General features: G+C 35.5%; 2 protein-coding genes across 2 annotated transcripts; both read right to left on the minus strand.

The window, feature by feature from the left end:
• Positions 1 to 8874: 8874 nt before the first annotated feature.
• LOC133333153 (uncharacterized) lies at positions 8875 to 13340 on the minus strand. The gene is made up of 3 exons (XM_061541484.1): positions 12661 to 13340; positions 8978 to 9555; positions 8875 to 8924 (listed from the first exon to the last, which is right to left on the minus strand). The coding sequence occupies exons 1-3, from the start codon at positions 13338 to 13340 to the stop codon at positions 8875 to 8877; spliced, it is 1308 nt and encodes a 435-aa protein (XP_061397468.1).
• Positions 13341 to 14047: 707 nt separating this feature from the next.
• LOC133333154 (UDP-glycosyltransferase UGT4-like) lies at positions 14048 to 14728 on the minus strand. Its single transcript, XM_061541485.1, has one exon. It carries the CDS (start codon positions 14726 to 14728, stop codon positions 14048 to 14050), a length of 681 nt encoding a protein of 226 aa, XP_061397469.1.
• Between the last annotated feature and the right edge of the window lie 696 nt (positions 14729 to 15424).

The following is a 15424-nucleotide window of genomic DNA, read 5'->3' on the forward strand; positions in this document are numbered from 1 at the left end:
GCCTACCTTTAGGCGTGGATTTTTTTAAATTAATTTTTCAGGGCCTACCTTTAGGCGTGGATTTTTTTAAATTAATTTTTCAGGGCCTACCTTTAGGCGTGGATTTTTTTAAATTAAATTTTCAGGGCCTACCTTTAGGCGTGGATTTTTTTAAATTAATTTTTCAGGGCCTACCTCCAAATGTGGATTTTTAAAATTCATTTTTCATGGCCTAAATTTAGGCGTGGATTTTTGAAATTATTTTTTTCAGGTCCTACCTCCAGACGCGGATTATTAAAATTAATTTTTCAGGGCCTACCTTTAGGCGTGGATTTTTTATATTAATTTTTCAGGGCCTACCTTCAGGCTTGGATTTTTTTTTTGAATTAATTTTTTAGAGCCTTTAGGCGTGGATTTTTAAAATTCATTTTTCATGGCCTACCTTTAGGCGTAAATTATTTTTAAATTATTTTTTCAGGGCCTACCTTTAGGCGTGGATTTTTTTAAATTAATTTTTCAGGGCCTACCTTTAGGCGTGGATTTTTTTAAATTAATTTTTCAAGACCTACCTTTAGGCGTGGATTCTTCTAAATTAAATTTCATTTTTCATGGCCTACCATTAGGCGTAGATTTTATTAAATTCAATTTCATTTTTCATGGCCTACCTTAACTACCATTTTCCATTCTCACTTCATTCACTTAATTTAAGCCTGATTCCAACTCCATTGCCTCCTCAAGGCCATGTTAACTTCAGCCACCAACACCATGGGCAAGTGGAGAAGAAGAAGAATTGCAAAACAAGCAACAACACAAGAACAAGTTCAAAGGTCACTTAAAACACTCTCGCCGAACATATGGAAAACATTTTAAATGGTATTTCATAAGTTTTTTATTTTGAAAACTATTTTTGTTAAAAAACAATCATAAAACAAAGTTTTCTTGTACAGTGCTTACTAGCACTGCCACTTCGACCACCACCACTACAACTGCAGTGCGAACAAATATTTGTGAGAGTTGTACATTTCACACTGCACACTTTAATAAGTTGTGTGTGTGTGAGTGTGTATGGGGGGGGCTAATGTGTGTGAGTTGACCATGTGTGTGCGTCTGTGTGTGAATGGGCGTGTGTAATATATGTAAATGCTAGTTAGTTGCACAATAGAATGCTTCATTTAAATATACACATATAATCATGGACTCACACACACACATACACACTCAGGAATATTATATATAAAACACACAGTTCAAGGACTTGTTAACATTTATAAAGCAATTAAAATTTTTATTTGAGCATTTTTGAGCTTTTCCAGGGTTCTTTTTTTAATTTTCCAACCACCAAATTCTTTAACAACATTGTAACAATCAACAGGAAAGAAAAAACCCAAAAACAACAATGAGTCAAGGCCTCACAAATATTTTTTTCGTGACCCTTGAAAGGCGTTGATTTTTTAAATAATTTTTCTTAGAGGCCCATGAAAAGGCGTGGATCTTTTTAATAATTTTTTTCTAGAGGCCTATAAAAAGGCGTGGATTTTTTACATACTTTTTTCCAACACATATATAAGGCGTGGATTTTTTAAATAATTTTTTCCAACACCTATATAAGGCGTGGATTTTTTAAATAATTTTTTCCGACACCTATATAAGGCGTGGATTTTTTAAATAATTTTTTCCGACACCTATATAAGGCGTGGATTTTTTAAATATTTTTTTCCAACACATATATAAGGCGTGGATTTTTTAAATAATTTTTTCCAACACCTATATAAGGCGTGGATTTTTTAAATAATTTTTTCCGACACCTATATAAGGCGTGGATTTTTTAAATAATTTTTTCCGACACCTATATAAGGCGTGGATTTTTTAAATAATTTTTTCCGACACCTATATAAGGCGTGGATTTTTTAAATAATTTTTTTCGACACCTATATAAGGCGTGGATTTTTTAAATAATTTTTTCCGACACCTATATAAGGCGTGGATTTTTTAAATAATTTTTTCCGACACCTATATAAGGCGTGGATTTTTTAAATAATTTTTTCCGACACCTATATAAGGCTATATAAGGCGTGGATTTTTTAAATAATTTTTTTCGGGACTCCAAAAGAGGCACCTATATAAGGCGCGGATTTTTTAAATATTTTTTTTCGGGACTCCAAAAGAGGCACCTATATGAGGCGTGGATTTTTTAAATAATTTTTTTCGGGACTCCAAAAGAGGCACCTATATAAGGCGTGGATTTTTTAAATAAATTTTTTAAGGGCTCTATACAAGGCGTGGATTTTTTAAATAATTTTTTCCGACACCTATATAAGGCGTGGATTTTTTAAATAATTTTTTGGGAGTTGTATATAAGGCGTGGATTTTTTAAATAATTTTTTGGGAGTTGTATATAAGGCGTGGATTTTTTAAATAATTTTTTGGGAGTTGTATATAAGGCGTGGATTTTTTAAATAATTTTTTGGGAGTTGTATATAAGGCGTGGATTTTTTAAATAATTTTTTTCTGAGGCCCATGTATATAAGGCGTGGATTTTTTAAATAATTTGAGGTCTATATAAGGCGTGGATTTTTTAAATAATTTTTTCGGAGGTCTATATAGGGCGTGGATTTTTGAAATAATTTTTTCGGAGGTCTATATAAGGCGTGGATTTTTTAAATAATTTTTTGGGAGTTGTATATAAGGCGTGGATTTTTTAAATAATTTTTTGGGAGTTGTATATAAGGCGTGGATTTTTTAAATAATTTTTTCGGAGGTATATAAGGCGTGTCTATATAATTTTTTAAATAATTTTTTCGGAGGTCTATATAAGGCGTGGATTTTTTAAATAATTTTTTCGGAGGTCTATATAAGGCGTGGATTTTTTAAATAATTTTTTCGGAGGTCTATATAAGGCGTGGATTTTTTAAATAATTTTTTCGGAGGTCTATATAAGGCGTGGATTTTTTAAATAATTTTTTCGGAGGTCTATATAAGGCGTGGATTTTTAACTAATTTTTTGGGAGTTGTATATAAGGCGTGGATTTTTTAAATCATTTTTTGGGAGTTGTATATAAGGCGTGGATTTTTTAAATAATTTTTTCAGAGGTCTATATAAGGCGTGGATTTTTTAAATAATTTTTTCGGAGGTCTATATAAGGCGTGGATTTTTTAAATAATTTTTTCGGAGGTCTATATAAGGCGTGGATTTTTTAAATAATTTTTTCGGAGGTCTATATAAGGCGTGGATTTTTTAAATAATTTTTTCGGAGGTCTATATAAGGCGTGGATTTTTTAAATAATTTTTTAGGAGGTCTATATAAGGCGTGGATTTTTTAAATAATTTTTTGGGAGGTCTATATATATAAGGCGTGGATTTTTTAAATCATTTTTTGGGAGTTGTATATAAGGCGTGGATTTTTTAAATAATTTTTTCCGACACCTATATAAGGCGTGGATTTTTTAAATAATTTTTTCCGACACCTATATAAGGCGTGGATTTTTTAAATAATTTTTTCGGAGGTCTATATAAGGCGTGGATTTTTTAAATAATTTTTTCGGAGGTCTATATAAGGCGTGGATTTTTTAAATAATTTTTTCGGAGGTCTATATAAGGCGTGGATTTTTTAAATAATTTTTTCGGAGGTCTATATAAGGCGTGGATTTTTTAAATAATTTTTTCGGAGGTCTATATAAGGCGTGGATTTTTTAAATAATTTTTTCGGAGGTCTATATAAGGCGTGGATTTTTTAAATAATTTTTTTCCGAGGTTTATATAAGGCGTGGCTTTTTTAAATAATTTTTTTGGAGGTCTTTAAATATTCGGTTTTTAAATAATGATTTCTTAGAATATTTAAGGAAATTTTGTGACTTTTCTGAAGTTTAAAGCAATTTGCCAAAACACTTGTTCATTTCATTTGCCAAAGAGCAAATTTTTTGAACTTGTTACATGAATATTTTAATAGCCAAGTGCATGTTATAATTATGTCAAGTTCCATGTTAACATGGACGGTGGAAACTGTGATCAACAAAAAAGAACTCCTTTCGTTTGCAAAATTTTATTTGAATTGCCATTGTTGAGCTTGGCGACAAGGTCGACAAGTGTTCTAATTTGTTGCAGCCCCCAGTCTCTCCCTTTTTTTTTGGCGCTGTGAGGTAGCGACAAGTTCTGTTAACAAGTTCCGCAGAATTCAGCTTTTTGGTAAAATGCCATAAAATTAGCAACAAATTAATTTATATTTTTTTCTCCTGAGTTGGGGCATAATTGGAGTTTATGCGGTTAGAATAATTTATTTTTCTTTTAATTTAAAAGGCAATTAAAAATTTACAATTAAAGTCATACAAGGAGACAATGGTCCGAACACCACTGGTGTCCTAAAATTTTAATGACGGAAGAACTTGGATTTTGTTAACAAGTTCTCTGTCCTTGCAGGTCCTTAAGAGGCCCTTTCTTCAATGAAAATAACAAAAAATAACAATAAAAATTTCTTCACATCCTTCCACCCCATTTATGTTTATCCTATTTTTCAATTTGCCATCAAAACTATTTCGAAACTTTAACTCTTAGCCAACTTTTTGTTATTTGAAATTAACCCTGAACTTTTTTTCCGAACAATATTTTTAACAATAAAAAAATTCTTCAAAAATTGTTTCTCTCGTAAACGTTTTGTCACACCGAAAAAAACTGTTGGTACTTTCAGTTTTCGTCAAAACGAAATTCAAAACTAATTTTGCCCACACACAAAAAAAAAACACCGAACCTTGAAAATGGAAATCTTTACAAATTTTTATTAAGTTCTCTTTTGACAAATAAAAGAATTTTTTCTACTTCCTTTATGGCAGTTGGACTCGTTCATGCATGGCTGACTTAGTGGCAGCTATTTTCATATATGTATTTGTGTGGGTGTGTGCAAGAGGTATGCATGTGTGTATGTGTTTTTGTGAAAAGGGGGAGGGAAATTGTATGCCATTTCATTTCTACAAACCATTTTCAAGCATCATTTCATATCTCGTATGTTTTTTGTACGGTTACAGGAAAATCCTGCAACTTTTGCTCGATTCAAATGGCATTTCACCACCTTCTAGTACCCTCCATAACAATAAGAACAACAAAAAGTTAAGCTATTTTTTGTTAAAAAAAAAATTTAAAAAAAGTTGACTTTAGTGATTTTGGTTGGTTAAAAAATCGATACGGCAGATATCCACGCCTCATAAGGGCCTCGGAAAAAATTATTTAATAAATCCACGCCTTATAAGGACCTCGAAAAAAATTATTTAAGAAATCCACGCCTTATAAGGACCTCGAAAAAAATTATTTAAGAAATCCACGCCTTATAAGGACCTCGAAAAAAATTATTTAAGAAATCCATACCTTATAAGGACCTCGAAAAAAATTATTTAAAAAATCCACGCCTTATAAGGACCTCGAAAAAAATTATTTAAGAAATCCACGCCTTATAAGGACCTCGAAAAAATATTCTTTCGAAAAATCCACGCCTAGATAAGGACCTATTCTTTAAGAAATCCACGCCTTATAAGGACCTCGAAAAAATATTATTTAAGAAATCCACGCCTTATAAGGACCTCGAAAAAAATTATTTAAGAAATCCACGCCTTCTAAGGACCTCAAAAAAATTATTTAAGAAATCCACGCCTTCTAAGGACCTCGAAAAAAATTATTTAAGAAATCCACGCCTTCTAAGGACCTCGAAAAAAATTATTTAAGAAATCCACGCCTTATAAGGAACTCGAAAAAATTATTTAAGAAATCCACGCCTTATATGGGTCACGAAAAAAATTATTTTAAAAATCCACGCCTTATCTAGTTGTCAGAAAAAAATTATTTAGTCAAACCAAATATTTGCACCTAGTAGGCTTTGGTATTCATATTGTATTTTGTGTTTGTATCATACTATTTTTCTGTACCTTTTGTAATAAACGTTTGAACTGAACACAACATACGTGTCCGCTGTATTTATTTCTAACATTGGTTATGGGCCCAGGATAATTTTTTGCTGAGGACAGAGGCCAAGGATTATATTGTGAAGGATATTACAACAAGGCGATTTTTGTAGCGGTTTAACAAAGGAAGATTTTGCTGATATTGGATACGATTTTTGTGAATTTGGAGTTGTGTTCCCAATAAAGCTTTTAAAGGGAAAAAGGAATTTTCAAGATGGCGACTCCGTCCCTACAAATAGAAAAATTGGATGAAGGGAATTATGATTCCTGGCACATGCATATGAAAAGCGTTCTGGTACATAACGAGCTGTGGAAGTATGCGAGTGGGACCTACGATTGTGACCCAAGATGGACAACGGAACAAAAGGAGGAATGGGTAAGACGTGACGAAAAGGCGTTGGCGATGATAATACTGAGCGTTAAAGGCAGCCAACTTAATCATATAAAGAAATGTAAAGTATCAGCGGAAGCTTGGAAGAAATTAGCAGAAATTTACAAGCCGAAAGGGCCAGTTCAAAAGGTGATGCTTTTTAAAAAGCTTATGAATTTAAAAATGATGGAAAACGAAGACGTGGCTTCGTATGTCGAAAAATTTGAAAACATTGTGGAGAAATTGGCCGACATAGCAATAGAGTTGCAGGATGAGCTCATAGTTATTATTCTTCTGTCAAGTTTGCCATCGAGTTGGGAAAATTTCATTGTTGCAATGGAAACTCGAGACATGTTGCCGACGTTCCATGCTTTAAAATTGAAGTTACTAGAAGAAGGTGAACGTCGTGCAAATACGAATGCCACATTGGAAGCTGATTCTATACAGCAGGCATTTGCAAGCTCTCAGCAAAAGAAAATATTCGTCAAGAAGGAAAATTCGGAGTCCAAGAAAGATTTTTCGGGAAAGTGCTACGTTTGTGGAAGAAAAGGACACATTGCTCGATATTGTAGAGAAAACAAAGTGGAAAAGGAACGTTCAAGTGCAATGTTGGCAGTATCTGGCGGATTTAAGAGTGGTGTGTGGTATGTAGACAGTGGTGCAACATCTCACATGTGCAATAGTCGTGATTTGTTCACGGAATTTGAAGAGTGCAATGAGAAAATTTATCTGGCTGGCAATACTTTCATAACTGCTATTGGAAAAGGTGAAGTTGTTCTTAATGCGGAGTGTGAAGTCCGTTTGAAAGATGTGCTGTATGCACCGGATCTTCACGGAAATTTTATCTCAATAAGTAAGGCTGTCGAGAAAGGCTATACAGCAATTTTCACTTCGCATGGCGTAGAAATGAAGGACGCGGATGGTTTTGTCACCTTAAAAGCAAAGAAAGAAGATAACTTGTTTGTGGTGTCCAAGAAATATGATCATCATTTAAATGCAGCAAGCAACAATGATATGTTATGGCACTACAGATATGGACATCTAAACTTTAATGATCTTGATAAGATGAGCAAGAAATGTCTGGTAAATGGCATGAAAATGTCAAAGCGGGTTAAAGATGTGAAGTGCAGGACGTGCATGTTGAGCAAAATACATGTGGCTCCCTTTCCAAATATGCCAGAACACCGAGCTCAAGAATTATTGGAACTGATTCATTCTGATGTGTGCGGTCCGATAAATGTAAATTCTGCCGGAGGATCCAGATATTTCGTCACTTTTATTGATGACAAATCCCGTCGTGTTTTTGTATATTTTATGAAAGCAAAAAGCGAAGTTTATGAAAAGTTCAAGGTATTTAAGCAAGAAGTCGAACGCCAAACTGGAAAGAAAATTAAGATACTACGGAGTGATAATGGGCGTGAGTATATAAACAATCAGTTTGATTCATATCTACAAGATCAGGGTATAGTACGTCAACTCACGGTGGCCTATACCCCACAACAAAATGGAGTAGCAGAAAGAGCTAACCGTACTATTGTGGAGATGGCACGTTCCATGTTGATCCATGCAAACCTTCCTCAAAATCTGTGGGCAGAAGCTGTTTTAACTGCGGTGTATTTGCGGAATCGATCTCCAACAAAGGTTCTATGTGAGAAAACTCCTTACGAGGTATGGTATGGAAGGAAGCCAAAGGTTAGCCATCTCAAAGTATTTGGTGCATGTGCTGTAGCTTTGAATAAAGGAAGGAGAGCGAAATTTGATCCCAAGGGGAAGCAATATATAATGATTGGCTATTCATTAGTTGCAAAGGCATATCGTTTATACGATAGTAGTACTCAAACCGTGATTGAGAGACGCGACGTAATTTTTGATGAAAATTGCCTTCAAAATTCCAGTAGTGTCCAAAACGGGACTAGATTCGAAGATAAGGATTCATATTATATGGTATTGGATAACGAAAACGAACAAGTTTCAGATTTGCCCGAAACTAATCCGGATTCAGATGGAATTGAAGATCAGGAAGAGGATTTCAACACCGCCGAAAATCCACGCCTATTATTGATCTTGAAAAAAATATTTCTAAAAACCACGCCAATTGTTTCGACTTTAAAACATATTTTTAAAAAATTGGGCCCATTTTAGGCACTTGAAAAAATATTTTTAAAGAATTCAAGTGGCCTGCAATCCTGAAAAAAAGTTTTAAAAAAATCCTTGCCATGAAAATGATATCTATACGATCGGAATCTAGTATGGGCTTTGAATCATTATCATTTGAACCCTAGTATTTTCTCTTCTAAGAATTCCCATGTCCCCCTCGTAGTGAAAACCTGTCAGTCAAGCATAACATAATTCGCCGGCATACATATCAGCTTTCTTCGGCATTTAATCAAATACTGCATTCCCTCACACCTTGGCTGGCACAACATTCACAGCCGACTAGATTAGGGTAGAACATAGCTCTCACTTAAGCCAAGTTAATACTGGTAATTAAGTCATAACATTAAATAGTTGTTAACTTGATAATTTACACTTCTTCTTCTTCTCCATAGAATATAAACACACCACGAAATAATGAAGTGCCTCTACTTGGGACTCACCTGTAATAAAGTTGATTTTTCCTTGCCAACATTGCCTTAAATATCACATTTTCATAGAGATGAGACAAAAAAGTTTTAACCCGTTGACCAAAATCCAAGGGCTGTTTAAGACCCACAAATAAACTGGGCACATAGGCGGTCTCAATGGGATTACCCACCATGGCGTTGGTGATGAAAATACTTTGGATCATAAACGATAAAACAATGGGACATTGGAAATGGGCACCCAAACCCAAGATACTATCACTCATGGCATAGCCCAGCACCACCAAATCGAAATCACCAGCCTTGTGTTCTCGAAGGAATTTTTTCATCAATGGATTATTTAGACTTTTATTGGTCCTATCCAACATCAAACCGATATTATGAGCCAATTTCACATAAACCGGTGAAGTTTCATTGACCATTTTGCGGGCAAACTCCTCACCGAACATGGGTTCCTTCAGGTGAATATATTCGACGAGATTGAGATTTTTATAAGGATTTGGTGCAGTGGCAATTACGGTGACATCATGACCATCACGAGCCAGGGTCTCCGCCACTGAGAAATGTATGAACAAATGCGACAACGATGGCGAGGGGAAGCAACACAGAATCCGAGCACTTTCATTTGGAATGACTGCCGAGGTGCAGAGCACAAACACTATGGAAATAATACTTCTCGTTCTGTTCATTTTCGTCGTTGAGTAGACACTATTCTAGGGAGTGTGTCCGAACGCTTTGGGTTCGAAATAAACACTAATTAAAATTGAGTAGATTAAATTAATGGACTTCCTAAATTATCGAAGAAAAATACTCAATAGCAAAATAGAACTAAACCTGTTATCAGCTGCTATCCAGAACTATTATCAAAACAAGTTTTTTATTTGTTGGGTCTAAACCAGGATCGGGCAGAGCGTCAAAAATTCGGTTCTCATGCATTTGTTTTTGTGTGTGTGTGTCAATGGTTTTTCAGTTGGTTCAGTTGAATGTGTGTGAGAGAATAGTGATATTCGCTCTCGCCAGAGTGCACGCGTGCGGTGGTTCGCCCGATACGGGTCTAAACTATAGATAAGGGTTGATTTTTTTGAGTGCTCAAGAAGAGTACTTTGGAAATTTTTATGGAAAAAATATATAAAAGAGCTTGGTGTTAAGTGAGTGTGTGACTGAGTGACTGACAGATCGTCGCCTAGGCGAAACGGCTGAAGCTAGAAGCTTGAAATTTTGAGTGTGGATTGTTGTTGGTGTGTGGACGTGTAGGCGTGAGATAAGGCTGGGTTTTTGGAAATTCGAACTAGAAGGGTAGCAAAAATACTAAAATGTACCAAATATGCTACCCTTTGTATTAGGCGAACGGGAAGAGCTATAACTCTGAAATTTGGAATGTGGGTAACTGATGGAAAGTTTGAAAGCTGTACAAAAGGGTTTTTGAAAATTCGATCTATAGGTGTATAAAAAGTACTCAACTTTAATAAACTTAGTTCTAAAAGATGCTGCTGACAAAACTGAGCTTAGTACAGCGATCGACTTCAATCTTGATCACCGGAGCATTAAGAAGTACACCACAGGCACAGCCTTGAAAGTAATTTTGAAACCCCAACCATTGGATATTCTGATTAAATTCCAGGCGGCCAGGTGTGCCCTGAGACTCTGGGAAACAGATGCCTTGAAATCGCTGAACTATGGTCATGCCAGCATCCTAAACATAACGCCAGGTTATGATCTCTTTAGGGGGGATAGTCATATCAGTGACTATATTCCTTCATTAGAAGAATCCTTGCATTCCATTGCGAGGTAGTCGGTAACAGATGGCTAAGGGAACCTGCTGGCAGAATCTCTAAATCTATCTGACCTGAATTCTCTCGTAAAAGAATGTCTTCGCTGCTGGAACACAGTAAGAGGGAGATCAAAATCGTTGTGGGGATTATAACTGGTCACTGCTAAATAAGATCTCTCACTTCTAAGTGGGACTCCAGTGGAGAGGATTACTGTCGTCTATGTGTGTGTGACGATAAAGAACTGGAAACAATTGAGCACATCCTCTGCAAATGTCCATCGTTGATCAGCAGAAGACATAAACAGTTTGGAAGTTATGAACTTGATAATCTAGTCTTCTTCTCCAAAATAGACCCTAACCGAATTCTAGGCTTTGTCAAAAATCTGACATGGCTAAAATAATTTCTCTTCCGTCCGTCTGTAGATGTTAAATTGTAAACAAAGTACAGGTCGCATTTAGGATCCGATTTGAATGAAATTTGGAACAGCTCACTTATTTGGCCCAAGGACGAACGCTATTGAAATTGAAGAAAATAGGTTCAAATTTAGATATAGCTCCCGTATATAGTTTTGTCCGATTTAAGGTAAATGGGGCACCAAAGCCCCTATATATCCTTCGATTTGCACAAAATTCGGCATAACGTACTGAAATATGTCTAGAACGATATGTGTTAAATTTCGTGAAAATCGGTTCAGATTCAGATATAGCTCCCATATATATTTTAGTCCGATTTTTGGTAAATGGGGCAACAAAGCCCCTATATATCCTTCGATTAGCACGAAATTTGGCATACAGTACTGAATTAGGTCCAGAATGATGTGTGCTCAGTTTCGTGAAAATCGGTTCAGATTTAGATATAGCTCCCATTAATAGTTTCGTCCGATTTAAGGTAAATGGGGCGCCAAGTCCCTATATATCTTTCGATTTGCACGAAATTTGGCATATCGTACTGAATGAAGCCTAGAACGATATGTGTTAAATTTCGTGAAAATCGGTCCAGATTTAGATATAGCTCCCATATATATTTTCGTCCGATTTTAGGTAAATGGTGCACCAAAGTCCATATATTTCTTTCGATTTGCGCCAAATTTGGTACAGAGTACTAAATTAATTCTAGAAGGATGTGTGTTAAATTTCGTGAAAATCGGTTCAGATTTCGATATAGCTCCCATATATATTTTCGTCCGATTTTTGATAAATAGTGGACCAATGTCCCTATATATCCTTCAATTTGCACGAAATTTGGCATAACGTACTAAAATACGTCTAGAACGATATGTGTTAAATTTCGTGAAAATCGGTTCAGATTTAGATATAGGTCCCATATATATTTTCGTCCGATTTTTGGTAAATAGTGGACCAAAGTCTCTATATATCCTTTGATTTGCACGAAATTCGGCATAACGTACTGAAATACGTCTAGAACGATGTGTGTTAAATTTCGTAAAAATCGGTTCAGATTTCGATATAGCTCCCATATACAGATTCACCCGATTTTAGGTAAATGGTGCACCAAAGTCTCTGAAAATAATTCGATTTTCACGAATCTTGATAAAGTGTACTGAATTAAACGTAGAATGATGTGTACTAAGTTTGGGAAAATCGGTTCAGATTTAGATATAGCTCCCATATATGTTTTCGTCCGATTTAAGGTAAATAGTGGACCAAAGTCCCTATATATCCATCGATTTCCACGAAATTTGGCATAGCGTACTAAATTAAGTCTAGGAGGATGTGTGTTAAATTTCGTGAAAATCGGTTCAGATTTAGATATAGCTCCCATATATATTTTCGTCCGATTTTAGGCAAATAGTGCACCAAAAACCTTATATAAAATCCACGCCTATTATAGGCGTTGGAAAAAATATTTTTATTAAATCCTCGTCTATTATAGGCCTCGAAAAAAATATTTTTAATAAATCCTCGCCTATTATAGGTCTCAAAAAAAAAAAAAAAATAATCCTGAAAAAATCTAATTTTCATAGCCCATGTTTTTTTTTTAATTTCTTACTCACCTGTACATTTCCTCTTGCATGCGACCCATTACAGCAGCAAACACTCGATATTCAAAAATAATCGAAACAAAATTCTTAACCCTGTTCCAGAAATCCATTGGTTGCTTAAAGCCCATAAACAATGTGGGAACATAGGCCGACTCAGCCGGATTACCAATCAGTGTATTAATCGAAAATATTGGCTGGACCATAAAGGAGATAATTATCGGACACTGGAAATGGGCACCCAAACCCAACATGAAATCATTCATAAAATAACCCAATACCACAGCATCAAAATCTCCCGGCTTATGGGTTTCCAAAAATTCCAACATCTTGGGGTTGTTCATTGTGGCATTGGCCATAGTCATAACTTGGCTAACAGTACTGGCAAATTTCTTATAGACATGAGCCGGTTTGTTTAACATCTCCTTGGCAAAGGCATCATTGAACATCGGACCCTCAATGTGGATGTAATTGACATGAGGTGCCTTAATTTTAGTTGGTGGTACTGTAGCGATCACCGTTACATTGTGACCATTCAGGGCCAATGTCTCTGCAACCTCGGCATGTATCAACAAGTGTGACAGAGAGGGCGAGGGGAAGACACACAAGATACGACTGGATTGACATGGTGCAAACACCAAACCCACAATAGCTAGTGAAAGCCAAGTGCGCAGTTGGTGCGCAGGGGTATTCATTGTTGCGGAACGGGCGAGAGAATCGAGAAATTATCGAATAGCTGCAATAAACCGACACTCGCTCGCTCACACGTATGTTTACCGTTTACTGTCCGCTGCGGAAAGACTACCGGTTGCTAATTGTAGCCGATTCTTATAACTAAATGTAAAACGCATCGGAATAGTTTGTTTTTGTAATGTTATCTGGTTTGAGTCCATAGTTTGCTGTATACTAAGTATTTATTGATAAGCTAGCGAATGAGTGAATGGGAGAAAGAGTAATTTTCTACTCAATCAGAAAAATTTCTTTAATTAGGGGTGTTCCGGAAATCAATGAACAAATATTTGATAAAAAATTGAAAAAAAAATATTTTTAAAAAATCCACGCCTTTTGCAGACCCTTGAAAAGGGTCTATTGTTGGACTATGAGCACACCTATGTAAAGGCTTTCTGAAAATATTTCAAAAACCTCCACGTCTATGTAGAGGTATTTTAAAAAAAATCCGCGCCTATTGTTGAACTATGAACACACCTATGTAAAGGCTTTCTGAAAATATTTCAAAAACCTCCACGTCTATGTAGAGGTATTTTAAAAAAAGAAATCCGCGCCTATTGTTGAACTATGAACACACCTATGTAAAGGCTTTCTGAATATATTTCAAAAACCTCCACATCTATGTAGAGGTCTTGGCAATTATTATTAACCCTGAAATACTCATTGAGGGTACTTACCTATACATTTCCTTGCCCTTCTGAGCAACATAAGCCGAATAAATCTGATGTTCAAAAAATGAGGCAGCGAAATTTTTCACTCTCGTCCAAAAATCCATAGGTTGTTTATAGCCCATAAACAAACTCGGGACATATGACGATTCCGGCGGATTAGCAACCATTGCACTTACGGAAAATATTGGCTGGACCATAAATGAGACAATTATCGGACACTGGAAATGGGCACCCAAACCCAACATAAAATCATTCATAAAATAACCCAAAATCAAAGCATCAAAATCTCCCGCCTTATGGCTACGCAAAAATTCCAACATCTTTGGGTCATTCATGGTCACATTTGCCATATCTTGAACCTTCGATATGGTACCGGCAAATTTCGTATAAATATTAACCTGTTTACTGAGCATTTCATTGGCAAAGTCATCATTGAACATGGGACCCTCAATGTGGATGTAGTGGACATGTGGTGCTCGAAGTTTACTTGCCGGTACTGTACCAATCACGGTGACATTGTGACCATCTTGAGCCAATGTTTCAGCAATTGTGGCATGGATTATCAAATGCGACAGAGAGGGTGAGGGAAATACACATAAGATACGGCTGGCCTGGCACGATGTAAGCGATAAGACCATGAGTGGAATCAATGTCCAGACACAAAGTGACCTGGGGGTAGTCATTATTATTTGTTTTCGATTTTTTTGTTTATCCGTAACCCGAACTACTTTTTACGTATGTTGACAGTTTATCCACCACGCGTAAACTAACGTGCCTCCAATTTTGGGAAACCTCTTATATGTCATTGTAAAATACATAAAATTAATATTTTTTGGGGAAGCTAGAATAAATAGAGATTAGATACAAGTGAGTGCAACGTGTACATAATCAAATTTTTATTAGGGGTATTCACTAAACAGAGATTCATGAAAAATATTCTTAAAATAAATCCAGGCCTATTATAGGCCTTGAAAAAATAATTTGAAAATAAATCCAGGCCTATTATAGGCCTTGAAAAAATAATTTTAAAATAAATCCACGCTTATCCAGGCCTATTATAGGCCTTGAAAAAATTAATTTCAAAATAAATCCACGCCTATCCAGGCCTATTATAGGCCTTGAAAAATAATTTTAAAATAAATCCAGGCCTATCCAGGCCTGTTATAGGCCTTGAAAAAATTAATTTCAAAATAAATCCACGCCTATTATAGGCCTTGAAAAATAATTTTAAAATAAATCCAGGCCTATCCAGGCCTATTATAGACCTTCAAAAAATATTTAAAATAAATCCACGCCTATCCAGGCCTATTATAGACCTTCAGAAATATTTAAAATAAATCCACGCCTATCCAGGCCTATTATAGACCTTCAAAAAATAT

This window comes from Musca vetustissima, unplaced genomic scaffold (assembly GCF_032173495.1).
Source record: "Musca vetustissima isolate MV318-11 ecotype Yass unplaced genomic scaffold, APGP_CSIRO_Mvet_v1 utg110479, whole genome shotgun sequence".
NCBI classification, from domain to species: Eukaryota; Metazoa; Arthropoda; class Insecta; order Diptera; family Muscidae; genus Musca; species Musca vetustissima.

Bases quoted from the DNA above. Each gene is read 5' to 3' on its own strand.
- LOC133333153 (XM_061541484.1), bottom strand. From the start codon at position 13,340: ATGAATACCCCTGCGCACCAACTGCGCACTTGGCTTTCACTAGCTATT. The intron at 9,556-12,660 runs GTGAGTAAGAAA...GAAAATGAACAG, and splicing joins ATGCAAGAGGAAATGTACAG to AACGAGAAGTATTATTTCCA. The intron at 8,925-8,977 runs GTCAACGGGTTA...GTGATATTTAAG, and splicing joins TAAACAGCCCTTGGATTTTG to GCAATGTTGGCAAGGAAAAA.
- LOC133333154 (XM_061541485.1), bottom strand. From the start codon at position 14,728: ATGACTACCCCCAGGTCACTTTGTGTCTGGACATTGATTCCACTCATG.